Below are 21878 nucleotides of genomic sequence, written 5' to 3'. Positions count from 1 at the left end.
GTTCTAAGTTTGCGACCAGGAATGAAGGAGAACAGGCGCTGCCGTAAAGTTTAGTGTAGAAGCGCACACAATTTATGCAGCGGATAAGAGGCGGCTGGCTAGACCGCGGCTCACAAATGACGGCTCGCTTGGCCGCGGTGAAATGAGAGCTAAAACGTGAGACTGGGATTTTTTTTAATTGTTTTCCTTCACCTAAGGACAAATGGATCAACAAGAGGTATCGTTAACTTTTCTTCGCAGCGGCTACACTACATGGCTAGCTAGCGAAAACCTGCGACTTTACATTACAACAGAAAATAAAATATCACCAACTTATTAGGACGTTTCCATATAACTGCAGACACCAAATATAGAAGTCGTACATACTTTATCAATCGTTTAAAACAGCTTCCTTTCAGAAAATACTCAACATGAGTGTCTGGAAGAGGTTTAGTCTGATCTACTAACGCGCATGCATTCTAAGTTAGTTATTTTTTGTGGTAATGTTAAGTTATGTCAGGTTTTTGAACTACAGAAACAGCGAGGAAGAAAATGCGGTTCAGCCTAGACACTCCGTTTAATGCCAGTTGTCTGCACAGGATGAAACAGACGTTTATGTAATAGGTGTAACCACAGCACAGAAAGCTTACAGCTACAACGATTACTGATAAAAATGTGTCTCATTGCTTCAAAACTTTGTTCTTATTCTTGAGTGTTTCCGCTTAGCGGTTTGTGTCATCAGTGTCTTTTTTTAAATGAAAGTATGAACGACAGTAAGGGCTCAATTTTTTTGTTTTAGGTCTAATATCGTTGTTAATGTTGGTAAATAGACATCAACGCGCTTTACGAATTGGTTGTATGTTTTTTTCTACAATTAGATTATAGCACTTTTTTAGTTATAGAACTTTTATGTTATAACTCTCTTGAATAAGAGATTTTTAATCTCAAAGTTAATCTTTACATGGATACATAATGGATACTTAACCCTTTCACGGATAGTGGTCACTACAGTGGAGAGGTATTCAAAGGTTGTTATCTTGCATTTGTGTCAGTGTTGATGTATACTTGCACATAAACCACTACATTGGACACTTACGTATCACTCCATACCCACCCACCCACTGGTCGTTTAATGTTACTATAGATGTATGTAGTGTGTAACTGTAATTATTGTTATTTAACCCTATCATGCATAAATTATGACAAAAACATCATGAATAAAAAAGAATCAGGATTCAGATTTTTTTTCTCAAGTATTTTTATTAAGCTTTTCATGCCTAAAGATGAATAAAATACAGAAAAAAATTCCAGCATCATCACAGCATAATAGTCCCACCACCGTGTTTCACCATGAAGATGGTATTGCTTCCTTCTGACTCCCTTCTTTCTCTAAACATAAGCAGTGTCACGGTGCCCAGAGAGCTGTAGCTTTGTCCCGTCTGCCCAAAGGACATGCTTGCATAATCTTTCTCCAGGTTGTCCTTACTTATTTTAGTCTGATTTGAAAGTGTCTCTCCTGCAGAAGTGGAGTTTTTCTTAATCAGTGACCTGGTGGATTATTCCTGTGCAGGGTTAAATTGATTGTCTTCTTTTGAACAGTAATTCCTGACATGGCTAAATCATTTATGAGTGTCTTGGCAGTTATTCTGAGGTCTGTAGACACATCTCTCATTAGTTTTCAATGTCTTTGAAATCTTTCTCTTTCTCCTTCTGCCAGCCTTGTTCTTTAATGTGTCATGGATATACTAACAGTGGTGGACGGTTGATGATTTGACTTGTTTTGCAGCCACAGGACCAGTCAGCATGTATACCAGTGTATTTTAAAGTCAAGTGTGAGGCTGTCACGGCCCCTGTGTCTGATTTAAAAAAAAATAAAATCAGATTCTTTTGGACATGTGATGTTATTTATCTTCTAGTCTCTATATGATATTTAGTTTAATTATTTGTCTTTCTGAGTTTCTGTGTCTCTAGTCCTGGTTGCTGGTTATGATGTTAGTTCCCTTCTGTGTCCACTCTGTCCCAGTCTCATCTATGTTTCATCTTCTGCACGACTTCTATATTTTCTGTGTTTTGTCTTCTTTCTGCATCAAGCTGTTGTGTCTTTGTGGGGGTCTCAGTGTCAGTCATGTCTCCATGTTTATCTGCTGTTCTTGTCAGTTCTCATGTCTTTGTCTGGGTCTCTATATTCGTTTACCTTTCTGTCTCAGAGTCAAGCCCATGTTTTTGTTCTCATGTTCTGTTACTTCCTGTTTTTGTTTTGGTACCCTGTGCACGTTATGTTCAGTTTTGCTTCCCTTGTCTCATTTAGCCGTGATTAGTGTCAGCTGCCCTTCCACCTGTTGCCTGATAATTAGCTCATGAATTTGTTTAGTTTGTCATTTTTGCAAGGCGTCGAAAATAAAGCTGTTTTGAGTTTTAAACCTTATCTTACAGTACATGCACTTTTGGTTCAATTCCTACCTGCCACACAGCAGAGACTTGACAGAGGACATCTGTCCATTAAAGTTTGTATTCAGGTGGATCATAAAACAGGACAATGATCTCGAGCACATGTGAGTGAAGTTGGCCCCCCACCTTCTTCAAATCTAACAAAAGTGGTATCAAATGTTTGTGCTACGTTTGTGCTGCTATCATTTTAAAGATATTCATAAAATAATGTCCTGATGCGTGCTTAATCATCCAGGCAAATAAATCCCAAAAGGTTGATTCTGCAGATCTAGTTTGTGAATGATGGTGTTGAAAGCTGAACTGAAGTCTATGAACGGCATCCTAAAGTATGAGTCTATAGTGTCCAGATGTGTGAGGGCTGAGTGGGCTGTCTCCTACAGTATCTGCTTTTGGGTCCTGTTTCCAAACACATTGGCTTAACCTGCCGTGACAGATGGAAACCAGCACAAACGTTTCACATCAATTTTGTTTGATTCCATTAATGTGTGTGTGTGTGGGGGGGAGGGGGGTTTGACCTTTACATTTTCATTAATATCTTCAAAACAGAAGCAGCACAAACTGGCACAAACGTAGCACAAACGTTTGATACCACTTTTGTTAGATTTGAAGAAGGTGGGGGGGGCAACTTCACTCACATCCTGCAGACCTCACAGAACTGAAGCAATGTTGTTGAGATTAATGGATCACAAGCATCTGCAAAAAAAAAAAAAATTGCTGGTACTCATGCTGCCCCGACGTCATGCCAGCGCATACTGGGAATGGCATAGGCACCGATTGGTTTTCTATCGGCCATTTGCTGGGAGTAAGGGCGCCCTCCGTTTGCGAGGTGCGCCTGCTGCTTGCGGCACAGGGAGGAGAGGGCGGGGGGATTCTCTGGCTGGCTGGACAGACATTATGATACAGATTTATAATTTGCACCAATGTTTTTTCGATAGATACAAGTAAGCATATGTGTCATTGGATAAAGGCAAGTCATCCTGAAACAATCAGAATACTTTATTAATCCCTAAGGAAATTATGTGGGTTACAGTTGCTCCAAAAAGAAATGGTAAAAATAGTAACAGTAACAGACTAAACTCCAAACAATACATTGTGTTACAGATTTTAATATTAATTAGTCATTGTCAGTTGTTGATTTGTCCTGTTCTCATTGTATGACGAATTATGATGGCTGTTTGGTATCTGTTTGCATACAATGCATACTCTCTCCCTCTTCGTGTGTGTGTGTGTGTGTGTGTGTGTGTGTGTGTGTGTGTGTGTGTGTGTGTGTGTGTGTGTGTGTTTCTCTGGTGAATTTCGACAACAGTTTTATGTTAATGTACAATCCTCTGCGCCAGAGGGAGTGTTTGCCCGGGGAGCAAAACAGGCTAGGACCACCACTGCCTACAATGTGTCCATAATAAGCATAAATGCAGGCAGTGAAGTTGGACACTCGCAGAGGTTATGTTGTGTTGAAGTCTAAATCAGGCTTTAGTGATGCACAATGAAGTTGGTCTTGTGTTGGAGCATAAGCGTCTGCTTCCAAACTTCATTCTTTTGTTGCAGTGTTTTTGCTCTGCAGCTTGTAGCATCAATCCTCAGGCTGAAAAATGACTTTTAAAAAAATAACTTATCATATACTTAATTTATCTTTAAGTAATTCAAGAAGCAGGAAACAGTAAAAATCTCCCAGAACGTGGTGTTATTGGTTTTGAGTTTTCAGCCACATGTTGCCTTCACTGTCACCAAAAGCAGCTGGAGGAGATCTCTGCTTGGTGTAAAGAGGAAGGTCTTCCTCCTGACTCCTCAAAGGAAGCTCAGCTGTGTTTGCTATGGCGCGCTCTTCAGCGCACGACGAGCCGCCTCAGCAAAGTGACCAGAGACCTGGAAACCCACCGCTCTCAGCACTTAGCAGAAATGGCGGAGGTAAGGTATCCCCTCTGAAGATATCAGAATGTGACGATAAGAGAGAAAGTCTGTTATCTGTCCTTTCTGTGCGTAAGGTACGCAAGTCGCTGGAGCAGATCAGATTCTTCACGGAGCACAAAAATGTTTTGGCTCAGGAGATACAAGATGAGAATGATCACCTTAAGGAGCAGCTGCGGCGCCTAATATCACTTCAAGGTGTGAAAAATTCTTACCTACACAATATACAGATTACAGTAACCCAAGAGCAGAATTAATGTAGTGTTTCCTCATTATTGGATGGTATATACCCATAAATTTCTAAAGACAGAGATGTTTTAGTCTCATACACTAAAGGACTCTACTTTCTTATTCTTTTAGCATCCTAAACATGCTCTATTTACTTGATTACCCACAAGTTTCGTGAGTAATCAACTCCCCTCACCGATTTCCTCTGTCAGATGCCCAGATAAGCGAGGTGGCTAAAATGCTGTACCAGCAGGGTCTCACAGAGTTGATTCACAGCAGCCCCAGTGAGCAGGTGGCGTACCTCCTGGTGGAGAGGGCTTCCCTGCTTGAGACAAGCGAGCTTACAGACAAGTTGACGGGTGATGGAAACACAGCCAACCATATGGGGACAGGAGCACAAGTGAAGAGCACCGGCGTATCCCAGGTTAGAGGAAGAACATCACAAATTCAGTCTCATATGGCCAACATGCATATTGTTTTCCTAGTCTGTGACGCTGTCTTCAAATGTTATTCCACAGGCTGCCCACAAGGGGGCACCACGTCATGGGCAGAGCGCATGGAAAAAACTCTTTGGACTCAAGTCTTCACAGAACAAACATACTTTTATTCCTGTATGTATGTCGTTAGTTCGCTCATCTCCTTTAAATACTAACAAACACTAAGATTGCTCTCAGGAACTGATGCTGACTTTAGTTTTTGTATAATGTGTAAACATAAAGATCTTGCACGTTAGCCACTCGCCACATTAACTACAAACTTTTATTTTCTGTTCCAGTGTTATTTAGCTCTGTTCTGAGCACAGGTTAGGAAATTTGCATGGCAGAAGAATTTCAAGATACTACCCGACTGATGCATCTTGACCCACTGCACTTCTCAAGGTGTCCAGTTCTTGCATGGACCTTTAAACATTTACGCTATATGTTCCTGCTCCTGCTTACTTCCTTTTAGAGCTTGTCAGTTATTGCTGTATTGGACATGCAGTAAGTTGATGCGTGTTGTATTCGCAGGCTGAGGCCAGATTTTTGGCTGGCCAGGAAAGTAGTTTGGGAAGAGAGTGCTCCCGGCTGGAGCGGGACCTGGAGGAGGGCTCCCGCCGGCTGGCAATGGCACACAATGAGATCCGGCGTTTGACTGATGAGCTGGAGTCTGCTCATTTGACCCAGAGAGCATATGGTGAGAGATATTAATCAACAATTTATAAAGAGGCTGTCATTCTTAAACTGATTTCTCATGGTGGCTTGCCATCACAATTGTCTCTGTGTTTATATGGATATGCTAAATGCAGCTTTTCCTGGAGGCATTTGGTCCCTCCCATTCATGGACATTTTGCAATAATGCACTGAGGTAATTTCTTTGAATTTGGAATAGACGTTCACTTTGACTTAATCCTGAGGTGATTATGTTGTCCTTGCAGTACCACCTTGTTTGGTATAGCACACTCCTAAGTATAGTTAATTTAGTCACAGGTAATCTTCAGAATTACCGTACTAAATTGCAAATCAAGCAGCTATCTTGTTAGTTGCATTACATGCCATCCTTAGGCATCTGCAAGACGGGGGATTAGAAACAAACAGACAAAAAAAACCATGTTTTTACTTGCACACTTACACTATAGTTTGCTGGCTTCAGCTTGTGTGTATGGTAGAGGAAAAATACTAAGGTAACAAAGGCGTGATAAGCAGTCAGGCATGCAGCATTACAGCCTCCGTTTCCACCCACGCCTCTTTCTACAGTGGAGAAATTGTGGCTGAGCATTTCTTTGTGAAGTCTAAGGAATTTGGAAAGAAAGCGTCCGTACTTTTTAAAGTTTCCTTGAAGATGTTTCACCTCTCATCCGAGAAGTGTCTTCACTTCAGTTCTAAGAGCAAATGGTGGAGAGTCCCAGATTTTAAGCCCTATGGGAGTGTCCTCTACCTAATCACATCAGCCAAGGTGTGAAAACAGGTGTGGTTCACAATCAGCCAAGGTTTCGGGTGAACCCATTTTCACACCCTATCATGTGATTTACTGAGGTCAAATGTCCCAGGATGTGAGTGGGCATTAAGGCGTCTGGGAAGGGATCTAAAAACTGGTTTATAGATGGCAGACAGTTGGTCTCATAAACCCCCGCCTCTGTTCAAAGATGGTCGTTCACAGTGGACATAGATGGCTTCTTTCACTCGTCTTTCAAACCACAGAAAATGACTACAAGCTCCTTGGAAAACAGAACCAGCTTCACCCGCTCTAATCTGGGACTCTCCACCAATTGCTCTTTGAACTGAAGAAGCTTCTTGGATGAGAGGTGAAACGTCTTCAAGGAAACTTAAAGAAGTCCAGATGCCTTTCTTTCCAGGCTCCTTAGACTACAATGACCTGGATGACTGAGAACCTTCACAGACATTTCTTTGTGAAATGCTTTTTGGGCTGGATTTTTGCTCATCCTGCTGAAGGACCAGTAAATTTATGGCAAGGTGATAGGTTCATCATCCTTTGTCTGTCTGTCCATGCGTCCACAATTCACAAGATTCACTGGCATTGTTCTCGACTTTGTGTTAATGATTAAACACTAAAAAGAAGATCTTATATGTTCCTCATCAGGATAGAGTTTCTGTCACGTGGGGAGGTGTAGTCTAAGCTTGATTGTTTACTGGTAATTACAGTATGTGACAGCTCATCTCATGTAAAAGTAATGTAACAAATTATTAAAAAATACTCTCTCTGGGAAATAATTGCACTAACAATACACAAGCAAAGCATTATTTGAAGAAAAATTAACAAGTACTGTGTGATACACTGGTTGTTGTGAGTAACACATCAGAATTCTTTATTTCATTCACATTAGAGCCTCTCCTGGGATAAAAGAGAAAATATACACATACAAGGAGAGGGTCATTCAACGCACATCATCATCATAAAAAAGAAGAAGAAAAAAATACATCAATCAATAAATCGCCCATTTCCAAATGCAGTTATAACTTATCTACAAGATTTTCATAGGCTCAAAAGTAACTAGACATTTGGCTAACAGGCTATTTCATGGCCAGGTTAGATCTGTTCTCTTGTTATTCTGTAGTGTACAGTTCAAGATGGATTTGTTTTATTTGACTCTGAATACATATGTATGTCAAATGAAACTAGTAGAAAGCATGCAACCTCAAAGTTCAGTCCTATTTTTGTTTAGTGTAAAATAATCAGCCATGACTGCTTGAAAAGAAAATGCCACATTTAGCTAAATCTGGAACCGATTTTTAGCCTTGTTTGTATAACACATAAGCATACTCTTCAAATAAAACCGAAGTTTTGCACCCCTGTAACAAAACTTAACCAGCAACTTTGTTCAGAGAAGTGTGTGCTTACTCTAGCTTATGTTGTTTTTCAGAGCCTGAGTTGCAATCAGCACAGCAGGAGGTGGAGCAGCTCCGGCAGGAGGTAGAAAAGCTGAAGAAATATGGTGAGAATTGTTTTGCATGTTTTCAGCACAAAATTGCCACTACGGATTCCCAACAGATAGCCAGACACAGTTTGTGATTCACTTTGGTTGTTATAATAGCTTTATAGTGGCTCTTTGGTGAAATGTCATTCAGCATTCATCCGTGCTCCAGCTTACGCCACACATTTCCCCTGAAACTGCGCCGCACATCCGCTGCAGCTGAGCCAACAACACACCTCGCCACTACCAAGAAATTGCATTCTAAACAACAGTTTTCAAAGAACTAATTGTGAAACGAAGACAAAAGCAGGTTTACACGCCCCATACAGTTCAGATTCATGAACTGGAATAAAACCCCTTCTTTTAGTTTTCCCTCCACCGCAGATCAGCAAGGAAACAGCTTTTATTAACCCCTCACCTGTAAAAGCCTGATGGGGTATTGTTGTCATCCTGCCAGGTGGGCAGGTGGCATTGAAACCCGAGTTAGGGTATTCAGATTCATGCCTCGCGTGTATCTCCTAAAAATCTCAGATAAGTTCAAGTTCAGATTTTAAGTATTCTGAAAATCTTGCGAACACGATAACTCGAGAAGGAAGTGACTTAGGATTTTTCCATTTACAACATAGATGCATCTACTAGTATGCTGAGGGGTAGCGCTGGTGGCCATCAGTGTTTTGTATAATAGACTTGGCCCAATAAATTTAAACTGCTGGAGCATTATTTTAGCTTCAGAAATGTGGAGTACAGCAGGTAGTACAGTCTTTAAAAAATAGAAATGAATCTTTTAATCGCATTTATTAAGTAGACCTTCAAAGTGTTTAAAGTAAAATAAAAACGATAACAGTGATAGCATGTTGTATTATTATTATTATCATCATTATCATCATCTAATGCAGCGGTCCCCAAGCCCTGGGCCACAGACTGGTACAGGTCTGTGAGTCGTTTGGTACTGGGCTGCAAGAGTTGAGACTCGGGTGTGAAATTCATGGTTTTCAGGGTTTTTAGCGTTATTTTTTAAATTGTTTTTATTGTTAACTCTGTTTCCCTGGGTCTGTTCCTGTGTGTTATGACGAAATCTTCTTTTTATTTGGTACCAGTACTGGTTTTATTTAGTTGTATTTATCCGCGACACCTTAAAAGCTGGTCTATGAAAATATTGTCTGACATAAACCGGTCCATGGCGCAAAAAAGGTTGGGGACCGCTGATCTAATAAGTACTTTTTTGTTTTTTTAAAGAAATGGTGGAACTGCGAAAGACTAAAGAGCTAAATGATCGCCTGGACCTCGAGATCAGAGCCTTGAGGAATAGGGTTCGCTCCTTGGATGCTGAGAAAACCTCTTTGAAGCAGATGGTAAGAGACCAGCTAGAATAAAGTAATTTACAAAAACATACAATGAAGATTTTGGGAAACAGGTGCAGTAATTTATTGAAATGTGTAAACATACATGTATATACGGTGTAAAAGACAAATAATTGTAACAAACTTGAAATTCATCTTTATTCTTCAACGTAGCCTATATGGTAAATGGCCTGCATTTGTATAGCGCTTTTCTAGTCCATAGGACCCCAAAGCGCTTTACACTACATTCAGTCATTCACCCATTCACACACTGGTGATAGCAAGCTACATTGTAGCCACAGCTGCCCTGGGGTGCACTGACAGAGGCGAGGCTGCCGGACACAGGCGCCACCGGGCCCTCTGACCACCACCAGTAGGCAAACATGGGGTTAGTATCTTGCCCAAGGATATTTGGCATGCAGCCAGGATGCAGCCTGGGATCGAACCACCGACCTTCTGATTAGGGGCTGACCTGCTCTGCCACCTGAGCTACAGCCACCCGCTTCTTCAAGGCATCTTATAATTTCTTTAAGTAGTCTTCAGAAATAGTTTTCCAGGCTTCGTGAAGGACATTTAAAGCTCTTCTTTGGATGTCGGCTACCTGTTGTTCTGTTCTCTGTCCAGATGATCCCACACTGCTTCAATAATGCTGAGGTCTCTGGGGAGCACTGTGTTTCACTGTGTTTTTTCTCTATCCTAGTGTGCGCTTATTGCATTGGAAATGTGTTTGGGATTGTTATCAGGCTGAGAAATGAAGGTGTTGCCAATCAGATTCTTTCCAGATGGCACTATATGGTGCATCAAAATTGGACTGTAGCTTTCTGCGTTAATGCTTCCATCAAATTGGACGAGATCTCCAACACCAGTGGCTCTAATACAGCTCTAAACCACCAAACACCACCATGTTTTCTTTTTTAAACTCAATTTTTATTTATTTTTAATCAGCAGTGATACATCCTATACTTCCTCTTTACAACTGTACCCCTATGTACAAGCATATACTCGCATCAAACTACACAGAGCAGCTATGAATGTCCAGGAGCAGCATGTCACAGAAGCACACATACATATAAAGAAAAAGTATACACGAGCAGGACCTTCTTGCTGTGAGGCAACAGTGTTAACCACTGTGCCACTGTGCTGCCTGCTGTCCTGAGTTCAATTCCACCATCAGGCCAGGGTCTTTCTGTGTGGAGTTTGCATGTTCTCCCCGTGTTTGCGTGGATTCTCCCCGGGTACTCCGGCTTCCTCCCACAGTCCAAGGACATGCAGTTAGTGGGGATAGGTTAATTGGAAACACTAAATTCCCCATAGGTGTGAATGCGGGAGTGAATGCAAGTGCAATTGGTTGTCTCCTGTCTGTGTGTTAGCCCTGTGACAGACTGGCAACCTGTCCAAGGTGTACCCTAACTCTCGCACTAAGACAGCTGGGATAGGCTCCGATGCCCCCCGCAACCCTGAAAAGGATAAGCGGAAGCGAATGGATGGATGACCACTCTTTGGCCTTATATGAAGCAGTCTTTTACCACCACCATGTTTTACAGATGGCTGTAGACACTCACTGTTGTACCTCTCTCCTGACCTTCTCCATACATACCACACAAGATTTCACCAACAATTTGACCAACAATCACCTTGTTAATGCAAAAATACTATTTTATGCCTTCAAACTATGTTTTCTTTCGCCAACTAAAGACATGGCAATAAATGGGAATAAATTATGTGTTTTTCCAGCAGGCTGCTAGGAACAAAGTAGCAGGTTGTCTGTTATGTGTGTGCACAATAGTGGTTCATCCTGTAAGTTAGGTGCATTTTTTGTGCTTATGAATTTGACTAATTCATAAGTCAGCATTAAGCAGCTTAACAAACAAAAAAACATTCCTCTGAAAAAGGATCAGGTTGAAGGACTGGATTGAAAATGAGTGAAAAAGCAGCCAGTGTCTAAAGAAAAACTTTGAAAGACCTTCTGAAAACCTGGAGAACTATTGCTCAGGACCACTTTTTAATAAATACAAGGAGCTCTCACTTCTCTGAAGCAAAATATAATGAAATGAGGGTTGGGGCAAGACTTTTGTGCAATACTGTATCTTTGTGAAACTGTGTTAGATTTATTTGCTGTTACTTTCTGTGCAGCAAAATTTAGTTAAATTAAAACAAAATAGCAAAGTTCTCAGTTCGCATTTCGACTTTGCTGTTAATTCACGGCTGAATATGAAGTACATGAGAGGTACATGCACTTACATGTTAACTGCATGTGCAGAACAGACATTATGCAAATATATGTAGCATAAAGGCCCCTGTGAGGATTGGTTTGTGTGTGTGTGTGTGTTTTATTTTGTAGATCGGCTAATTAATTATTTAAGCATCAAATAACACAAACATGAATGAATGAATAGTGAAATAACAACTTGTCTACTGTATGTGTGTTTGTCTTAGGTTGTGTCGCTGCAAGAAGAAGCAGAGCAGTTGAAGGCAGCCTTACAGGAGCTCCTAACTAAAGAGGTTCCAGTCAAACAAGCAACAGAGATGACTCAAGTAAGTCTGTTTAAACATGATGTATTCACTCAAGGTTTTGCATTTTTATGCTATATATACATATTTTAGTGACAGGAGCATTTGGAGGAAGTTAGCTTTGAAACCTTCTAAACTGGTCTTGTGCTATTTTTGGTACTGCTCTTACATAAATGCACAACTAAGAATGCAACAGCAAATTTGGGGTTTACATTGGCAGGAGACTCATATGCACAATGCAGGAGTGAGAGTATGACATGGAAAGTTTTAACTGCTGTTTGAATAATATAAAATAAACAAAAGCCTACTGGGAAAAGGAGCGAGGGCAAACATGAGCTCGTGAAAGAAAGGTTAGGCAGCGCTTGGGCAAACATAACACAGCTTGACAGAGAGAAAAACAGAACTATCTTTGCACAGATGGCTGGTCAGTCAGTAGGAGACAGGTGGGCAACATATATCAGCTGAAAGTAATTAATACAGTGAAGACAATGAGGACAATCACACTGGAGCCCGGCACAGAAAATAAGAGTAGAGACACAACAGGAATCACACACACAGGCAGGGGGAGGAACAGATAGAGAACACTTAGGTACCTGAAATAACAAAAATCAGAACATGAACTTAAACACATGGCTGTAAAACTGTCACCTCATTTCTTCAATAGCCAAAACAGCTATTCAAAATTCACTAATATCACTTTTGCTTTCACTCTAAGAGAGGATGTGTTAAAATCCTGCGCACTGTTTGTGTTATTCTATTTCAGTATGTGTTAAATTATAAAATATAATTAGAAATAGTTATAATTGGTTATAGCTGTCTAATTAAGGCATCGCACAGTTCATGCTGATTTGTCGACTGCACATTTGATGCTAATTTCCTGTTCCACCAAATCCCGAAGGTGCTCTACAGCAACCTGAACTTTCGATGAGGGCTTAATACACACCGGAGTAATGAGGGAATGAGACACAGAAAGAGAGCACAGCAGGGAGTAATCAGAGGTAACGAGACAAGGGGACGCAAAACCAGAACACAGGACAGGGACTATCAGAATAAAAACAGGAAACACACGGCAGGCACAGAGGCATGGACTTGACGCTGAGCAGAGAAAGTACGGAGCACAGGGACAGCAACAACAACTGCGACATGAGACACCACTGAACAAGAAAATAGACATGAAGACAGAACTAAAGCTACACTACATATGAGGGGCACAGGAACAAAACCTAAGAACTAGAAATCACAGACCAAAGAACAACTAGAGCACTAGACATACAAAACAGACACCAAAACACTAGCAGTCATAAACCATGATGAAATAAAAAATAAAAGTACAAAACTCAAAATACAGGGTCACCTACACAGGACTGTGACACAAGCTTACAAATACCTGAATATTATGTCTGCCCAACATCACAACAGTCAGTACAGATTGGCTAGAAAGAAAGATTTCATTATTTACGTTCTTCATATTGATGCGCTTGAATAAAATGTAAAGTTTGATTTTGTACTTCTTTCAGTCTCCAACAGCAGAGCTGGTACAGAGCAACAAGACCTGCAGACATTTGCAAGAAAAGCTCACTGCAGAGAGGAGAAGCCTTTTGGAAAAAGAGGAAACTGTAAGTAAATATATTAATAAGTTAAAACCGTCATGCAAACAAAACAGAACATCACAATGAACAGAAGACAACACATAAGCACAAACAGCACACAGAGACACACAAAGGCAAAGACAGAAAACCTGGTATTTGATTCCAATACTAAACTCTATCTATTTCCCCAATTGTCTCTGAATCGTTATCTTACAACAGTTACCTAATAAATGTGTCTAACTTTAATCAGTGCATCAATTTACACAACTTTGCTTCTTATGACATTCAACACCCTCTTTGTATAACTTTCTGGGCTTTCTTCCCAGACCTTATCATCAATCATTTTTGGGCTCATTTTCACAGGCTTATGGCTGAGGTCAGTTCATGAAGTCAAAAATAATGACTGTTATGCCACCCTTACCAGGGCTCTAGACTAACTTTTTGACATGGGCGCACCGGTACGCCTAACTTTAAAAATTTAGGCGTACCGGCACAAAAGTTAGGCGCACTCAAATTTTTCAACCGCATCGCTTAACACCGCAGTTTTACATGTGCACTTTCTTTGGGGGGGGAAGTCCATACAGACAATATTAATTTCTAAATTATTAACTAACAAACTTGTGCTTAAAGTGCTTTGTCAATATTGTAGAAAATGTTAAAAACTTAATCATCATCTTGGCCTCCTCTGACGACCTGTTTGCTGCTGTCTGCTGCTGAAAGGCCGTGGGGAGAGGGGACACTTGGGCAGTGCATTTACTGCAGCATATAATGTGTTTTTCTGGATACACTGTGCTTTTTCAGCATTCAAATATTGATGGCACCATGTCAGAGCACTGGCTATGAATTTCAGACAGATCAGGCCTTAACTTAACAAAAAAGTTATCAATAGTTCTTTTCATCTTTTCTTATTACCCACAGCTACAGTACATCCACTTCTCTCAGGCCTAGGCTGCTCACTAGGGCTGAGTATCATCACTGATTTCTATAATCCATTCAATTCCGGTTCTCAAAGTCCTGATTTGATTCAATTTAGCCTCAGACAGTCAGAAATATTATAATTCTGATCATTTATCAGTACTGATACACATGAGACTTCATCAGAATTGTGAAAATCACAGCAGATGCCTTTGTGTGAAAGTAACTGAGAATAAAACACAGGAAAACATGAAGGAGATTTTCCTGGTCTGGCTTTTTATAGCAGATAACCTTAAAAATATTCTGCAATTTTGCATAATTTTAAGAAATTTAAATTTCTTCAGTATTGAACAGCAGAAATTAGGCTATCTTGTCCGAGGTCATTTAAGTGAAAAAAGAAAAAGCGCTGTAAACAACGCTAGACTGGTTGGTAATAAGCGAATGAATAATGCAGAAAACAGATTTGAGACGGGAAACTGTTCCTGAAGTACAGAGAGAGAGAGAGCTGTGCAGGAAGTGTGATTTTTATCGTGGTGGAAGCAAAACAGCAAAAGTCAGAGGGAATTCATGACGACATTGATCAAATGTGAAGCGCAGTTTGCTGCTTCTTTTGCTGCAGGCTCGGTGAATTTTGGTTGGAGAGAGGCAAAACCTGCAGCTCAGAATCAGCGCAAAAAGACGTAAACACAGCGCGGACCCGAAGAATCGCTAAGCTCCGACAGCGTGTCCGTGTTCAGGCCGTCGGGTGAGAAAGCCGAGAAAGACGAAGCTGATTCTGATGTGTTGGGTCCGCTCCGTGTTTGGGTCTTTGTGTGGAATCCGTTAATGAATTGATATCGCTTTATTCAAGCTACTCACCTCTCTCTTCCACCTGCACTTTCAACTGGACCACGGCCAATCAGAGAGGTCCCGCCCCTGACTATCTCTGATTGGTTTAGTCCACGATAGGGGCATAATGTGTGTCTGTTGTTGACCACACGGAGAGTTACAGAGATTTTTTTTTTTTTGTTACCGGAACAGTTGGTCGCACCTGTGCGACCAAATATTTATTTTTAGTCGCACCACTGAAAAATTTGGTCGCATTTGCGACCAAATTGGTCGCACTCTAGAGCCCTGCTTACACTAAAAAAAAAAAAGATTGGCCTATTTCTACCAACCATATGTCACAAAGCGCTCAAAATAGGCCACAAACCTACACATTATTTCCAGTTATTAAATCTCAAAACAACCTGTGTGCATCAACAGGTGTTCTTACAAATGTAAATAATGCTTGACCTAAATATATGGGTCACAAACAATTTGAGCATACGGGTCAAATGCTTAACGTTGTAATTTCAGTATATAAACACTTAGTACAGGTACGTAGTGTATACAAGTATATATGTCGCCTGTAATTTGCATGGAAGTGACACACCTGTCTAACACCGAACAGTTGCTCTCCAAGCTGTAGTGTATTTGTGAAAACAAGACTTTCTTTGCTTCTGATTTCACCCAGCAAGAGTCAGAAAACCTCTCGGAGCTGTTGCTGACTAATTGCGTCATGTCCAGTATGACAGAAAAATGTTGAATGTGAGGAGGAAGTAAGATCTCTCATGGTCTTTAAGGTTTATGTGGTGTTTGAGCTTTAGGTCTATATTTCAGTTTTGGGTTTCTTTTTTTTTTTAATCTAATGAGTGAATTCTTTATTCTTGTATTTGGTAGTTTGAGTTTTAGATTCCCGATTCGATTCTTTTGTATTATTCTAACAGAGAGTTTGATTTCTTTTCATATAGTTGAGTCTATTGCTTCAAGATGTTTCAAGTATGTTTCAAGATAGTTTGCCGTCTAGTGTTTGACTTTCTTTAGCTCCAGTTCCCATATGTGATTTTGTTACAAATCATCAGTTTGGGATTTTTTTTTAACCTTCATATTTTTTGTTACTTTATGCATATCAGCTATTAAAGGCCGCCTTTTGTTTACACTATTTGTACTGCCTACACCCTGCAGTTTGTTACCTCAACACACCTAAGCGCTACAACACACCTTGACAGGTAAACCTTTGCTGTTTATAATACAGAGTTTCAGCAGAGAAGTGCTGAATTCTTTCGTCGCTGTCAGGTTTAATATATACTAAATTACAATTAGAAGGATGATTTGAATGACATGTGAAAAGTGCGTCCACGAACTGCTTATCACAGTTTTAAATAGAGAGATCTAAAATCGAAAATTTAATATGTTTCTTCCTTTGCTCTGTCTGACAGTTGTTGAGTAATCTTGCTGAGTAATCTTGCTAAATAGGTGGGACTGAAAACACACCTCTACCAAGGTGGATTAAGCAACCTCAGGAGACCTGTATTGTAAACAAATGTAAAAACTACCCGTCAACATAAATTATTCTGTAGCAATTACACAAGAATATCCAGTAATGTACCTGACTACAATTAAACACATTCACTTACTGAAAATCGAGGGCATCTGCTGTGGCAAATGGGTGCAAGTCTTTTACCACAAACTTAGTCACTGCTCGGTGACATTCGTCTATCCAGGCCTAAAAGGAGCGAGAACTGCCAGCATCTGAGCCAGACTCTGTCTGTCTCTCTCATCATGGTCACCTAAATGCACAGTAAAGGCAGGTTTTGTAATAAGGCTAACATAATATGCACTGTTAGTTGTTTATTTTCTGCCACATTAACGGGAGAGGACATGCAAACATTACCGCTGCTGCTGGGTTGAGATTCATGAGTCCGGAGCGGAAGCATTTGCAACGAATATGCAAAAACATTTGCTCACAAAACACACATATGCAAATGTTTTTGCATATTCGTAGCGTTTCCTCCTTTATGAAATATCTACTTGCAAGTATTGCAAGTTGCCCTGCTGTCATCTGTTCTCGTAAAGTATGACCAAACTTTTGAGTGTTTAAGCCGCTTAGGCGCCGCGTTTGCTGCCAGGTAAATGACGCTCCGCAACGTGGTGACGTCATTCGGGGCGACTGGAATCGATAAGGGAATCGTTTGCAAAAATGGCAAACAATTCCAAGGAATTGAAACAGTGGGAACCGGTTCTCAACAAGAACCGGTTTTCGATACCCATCCCTACTGGACAATGTGATACATAGATACATACACACACACACAAACTTTTATAGACAAAGGTACGCATACATGCATTCAATGGGATGAAAGACCAAGGTAACTAAGACAGAATAATACAGTTTCATAGAGATCTGAAAGCCTTAGCTAGGTCTTCAAGTCTTCAAGTAAAAAACACGTCTGTATGTTATCAGCACATATTTTAACCACCTGCTAAGCGCTTGTGAGAACTATATGAAAGCTGCATGACCCACGTGACAACCCTGAATTCTGAACCCCTGTTAACAGGACTGTGACTTACTCAAGGCCTCTGGTTTTTCCCAACCAGCCTGTAACCCATAGTTTTTGTGAAAGACACCAATTTGTTTACAAACACTTGCCTAACCACCAAGCAATTGGTTGCAAGACAAACCAGTAACCAGTAAAGTAAAGTTGTGCTTTACAAACCAACACATTTAAAAAGTTGAGCAGTATCCATCACAGGTTTTGAGCTGCACTCTTAAAAGTTTGCCTGCTTTTTCATGAGTAGTTATGGGCTGTCTTAGAAACCACAGGTGACCCTGATAACCTGCAGTTACAAAGAAGTTTTCAGTGCAGCACTGTATCCCATATAGCACAAACAATGTTCATGCTGGCAACAGCAACCAACTTCCAGCAAGTGCTCGCCAACTTATCAGCAACGACAAATGACGTTGCTGACCAGTTTTTAAAGTGTGCATAAATGGTAAATGGCCTGCATTTGTATAGCGCTTTTCTAGTCCTTAAGGACCCCAAAGCGCTTTACACTACATTCAGTCATTCACCCATTCACACACTGGCGATAGCAAGCTACATTGTAGCCACAGCTGCCCTGGGGCGCACTGACAGAGGCGAGGCTGCCGGACACAGGCGCCACCGGGCCCTCTGACCACCACCAGTAGGCAAACATGGGGTTAGTATCTTGGTGCCATATCTTGCCCAAGGATATTTGGCATGCAGCCAGCCTGGGATCGAACCACCGACCTTCTGATTAGTGGCTGACCTGCTCTGCCACCTGAGCTACAGCCACCCCAACTGAGGCTTTAGCAGTTCATTTCACAGTGATTGCCAGCAACCACCTGCAACTGGTCAGATAGTACTCTCTTTTGCCTGATAACCAGTGGTTGCCACGTAGTCGCCAACTATTCTCGGGGCCTGAATCTTTTTGTGTCCAGTACAGGGTGAGTAAGTTGATTAAGAGCAATCAGAACTGCCTGCCGATTTTTTTTTTTTTTTTTTTAAATAGCGTCAGTGCTCACGAGATGGCTTTTGGTGACGAATTGAGACATTAGAAGAACATGGAGAATTTTTTCAGATGAGTCCCAATAATTTTTTAATAAAATAAACAGCCTTTTCTGTTACATTATATCTTTTTTCTCATCTGTTTAGATACATTCTCTTCAGCAGCAGGTTGACTGTTCCCAAACCAGTGTGGATAACTTTGTGCTAAATATCAACACCAGTGAAGACATCCTGCAGGATCAAATGTACGATATTCAATCCCTGGACCTTCTACCTCTCAGGATTTTCTATAAAACAGTCCCATGAATGAAGGTTTATATTCAGTGTGTGTCCATGTCTGTGTTTGAAGGCTGCTGAAACAAAAAAAGGCAGATCCCTATCTTTTTGTAAACACTCAGTCACATGACTCCTTTGTGACAGCGGATGAAGAGCCACAGACGATAAAGTGCGAAGAAAACAGACCACAAAAGGTAATTTCCCATATTTCCTCAGGTCTGCTTACACATTTAAACCTGCTTTCATGTCATAGTGCTAAAGTGGAAAAATAACAGTTGCCTAGCTCATGTTTTCAGTTCAAAGAGAAAGCTGCAAATAAATAATTCACATGTGCAGAAGGTGATACTTAATGCTCTGGGCAAACAAAAACAAACACAAAAACCCCAACTGTAAACACCAAAAATAAAAATAAATTCTGTCTGTGCTGATGTTTTCATTTTGGACTGTAGGAGTGTATTAATTGTCAACAAGCAATGAAAACTCTGCTGTCCTCCCAAGAGGAGTGTGAGGCACTTAAAAGCGAGATCTGCGAGACCCTGTACTGCATTGACGAAGAGCGAAGGTAACCTAACTTACATCAGTGTGACAAATACAATGAGTTTGACGTGTAATTATGATTAGACGTCCATTCATCCATACAGGAGACAACTATAATTAAATGGAATAAAACGGCTGTGCAGAGTGTAACACGTAGGCATCTTTTGCAATCATGAAATGAGCTTTTTGCATTTGATTTTTTTACCATGTCCCTTCAGCAAATTCCACGAGATGAAGCAAAAACACAAGGCCAAACTTTGCCGAGCCAAACAGAAATTTGAAGATGAAACCACCTGGCGTGATGAGAAGATAAAAAGTCTAGAGAGAGAATTGTCCTTGTGCTGTCATTCAGTAGCAAAGGTGAGTCTGCACTTGGAATTTTGAGGTGGAGCAGTAACATTGAGTCTTTTTACAGTTGCTTAGTCTGTATTTTATGTCCCCAAAAGAAAAAAGAAAACTGCTACTTGTGTCCTTCTGTTTGCTGTCTTATTGGTTCAGTGATGAAGCCAAATTTGTAAATGTTCATCAAGGGGGACTGTAGGAGCTGATATAAAGCTGAAGGTGGTAAATGTTTCTTTTTTCCTTTTCATGCTCAGGAGAAGGAGCTTGTCATAAGCATAACTGTGGAAAATGAGAAACTACTCTCTGAGAGGAGGAAGCTACTGCAACAGCTAAACGAGGAGGAGCACAAGAAGGAGGACAGTTGTCTAAAAGCTTCTTTATCCAAATGCAGGTACTGAAATTACTGAAATTTACTGAATGATAAGTCATCCAATCCAGACTTCATGTTCGTTCTGATCCTAAGGGTGGAACTTTTAGAGCTCGAAAACAAGAAACTCGGAAACCAAATATCACAAATGTCCAACCAGCTCGCTGTCCTGGAGTTCAGCCTGCAGAAGACGGAGCTGCTTCACTTTGCTGAGGTACCACTCGTGCTTAATTATGCTTTTATTTTATACACATGCTCCATGTTGTTTTATGTTTTCCATTTATTTGGCTATCATAAGAATGATCTATGAGCCTTTCTAATAAAATAGAAATTCCTAAACCTATAATTAGGCTCTGCCTCAAAGGTGTTGCGTAAATACACCTTGGTAAAAAAGAAAAATTCACTCTCTGCCAACTTTGGCCTTAGATCGTTAAATTTTCATCAAAATTTAACGATTTAATGATTGACTCTGTGACTACAAGCCCAAATCCTCACCCCTCCATTACCGTGCTTGGCAGTTGGTATGAAGTGTTTGTGCTGATGAGTTGTGTTTGGTTTTTGCCAAACAGCACTGGACATTCTCGTCAAACATCACTTTAGTCTCGTCTTTCCAAAGGACATTGTTCCATTGTGTGGTTTGCTCTGATTCAAGAGGCTTTCTCCTGGGAGCCTCTTCAAACAAGCCACATTTATTCACTTTTTTCTGATTGTGCTGTCATGAACTTTAACATGCTAACTGAGGTCTGTAGCATGTTAAATGCTAACATAACATAATTTAATATTTGTTGAGTCTTTGACTACACTGATACAGCCTGACTGTGTCCTGGGTCTTAACAGATAAAGCCCATCTTTTGAATTTAATATTAATCTGCTGCTTGTTTTGTGTGATTAGAAACTTAAGAAAATGCCAGATGACCAGCAAGTTTTCAAGTCTCTTCCTCAGCAGTCTTCAAGGTAGGTCCAGCAGTGATTCAGAACTTGCCTCAAATTAATTTGTTAGGAACAATGAAACCTAATTAAATGTCTGTTAACTTTGCATCCACAGTGTGATTTCACCTGAGCAGTCTGAAGCTCAGGCCTTGTTGGATGGTACACTTAGAGGTCACTCCAAGCAGACAGATGGGACTTGTTACAGTCGTGCGTCTGAGATTGTGTGTCAATCAGCAGATATGAGCTACCTGAACCTGACCTCTACACAGAAAAACCACTTGAACCGCTCAGGTCCCCTGGCTGCCCTCAGCAGCCTTGAAAATCTGCCTTCCTGAAGTTTTCTGTTTTATTTGTAAGTTAAATTAATAAATAAGATACAAACTGGGTTTGAATTTCATTAAAACAATCAAATTAAACCAGCCTGAATTTGTATCAGTTTCTAAATTTTGTGGACTTTCGCATCAAAATTGACAATTTTTGCATTTGTTCTCCATCTTAAACTTCAAGGTTTTACATTGGAAATAAGTTATCTGAATTTCTGGAGCAGGCCCACATCTCATAACACTCCCCTTTCAATTATTTGTGTATATTTGACCCCTTGAGCTACAAGCAGTTTGTTCTTCTTTTAGTTCCCCACCTACCTTCCCTCATCTCTTTGTCTCTCATCTCTTATTAGTGCATCTGCCTGACCCAGGAGACGTCACCAGTCCCTTCTGAGCCCCTCCCCCAAAACCACAGTCTGGTTTCATGCTCATGCCAACTGCCATTATC

General features: G+C 40.6%; 1 protein-coding gene across 1 annotated transcript; it reads left to right on the top strand.

Moving 5' to 3' along the window:
* Positions 1 to 54: 54 nt before the first annotated feature.
* LOC146709818 (uncharacterized) lies at positions 55 to 21526 on the top strand. Its single transcript, XM_085456961.1, has 18 exons — positions 55 to 217; positions 4159 to 4332; positions 4410 to 4530; positions 4773 to 4984; positions 5079 to 5171; positions 5568 to 5733; positions 7919 to 7990; positions 9206 to 9321; positions 11746 to 11844; positions 13338 to 13436; positions 18803 to 18900; positions 19005 to 19125; positions 19381 to 19493; positions 19687 to 19828; positions 20065 to 20201; positions 20274 to 20391; positions 21070 to 21131; positions 21223 to 21526. The coding sequence occupies exons 1-18, from the start codon at positions 203 to 205 to the stop codon at positions 21440 to 21442; spliced, it is 2178 nt and encodes a 725-aa protein (XP_085313087.1). The 5' UTR covers positions 55 to 202; the 3' UTR covers positions 21443 to 21526.
* Positions 21527 to 21878: the final 352 nt, after the last annotated feature.

The sequence above is a fragment of the Copadichromis virginalis genome, linkage group LG5 (assembly GCF_057382275.1).
Source record: "Copadichromis virginalis isolate Kocher_CV1m ecotype Utaka linkage group LG5, C_Virginalis_male_GT1.1, whole genome shotgun sequence".
NCBI lineage: Eukaryota > Metazoa > Chordata > Actinopteri > Cichliformes > Cichlidae > Copadichromis > Copadichromis virginalis.
The sequence above is the reverse complement of the archived record's forward strand: the minus strand, read 5'-3'. Positions and strand labels throughout refer to the sequence as shown.

Bases quoted from the DNA above. Each gene is read 5' to 3' on its own strand.
- LOC146709818 (XM_085456961.1), top strand. The intron at 4,985-5,078 runs GTTAGAGGAAGA...GTTATTCCACAG, and splicing joins AGAGCACCGGCGTATCCCAG to GCTGCCCACAAGGGGGCACC. The intron at 19,126-19,380 runs GTAATTTCCCAT...TTTGGACTGTAG, and splicing joins AAGAAAACAGACCACAAAAG to GAGTGTATTAATTGTCAACA.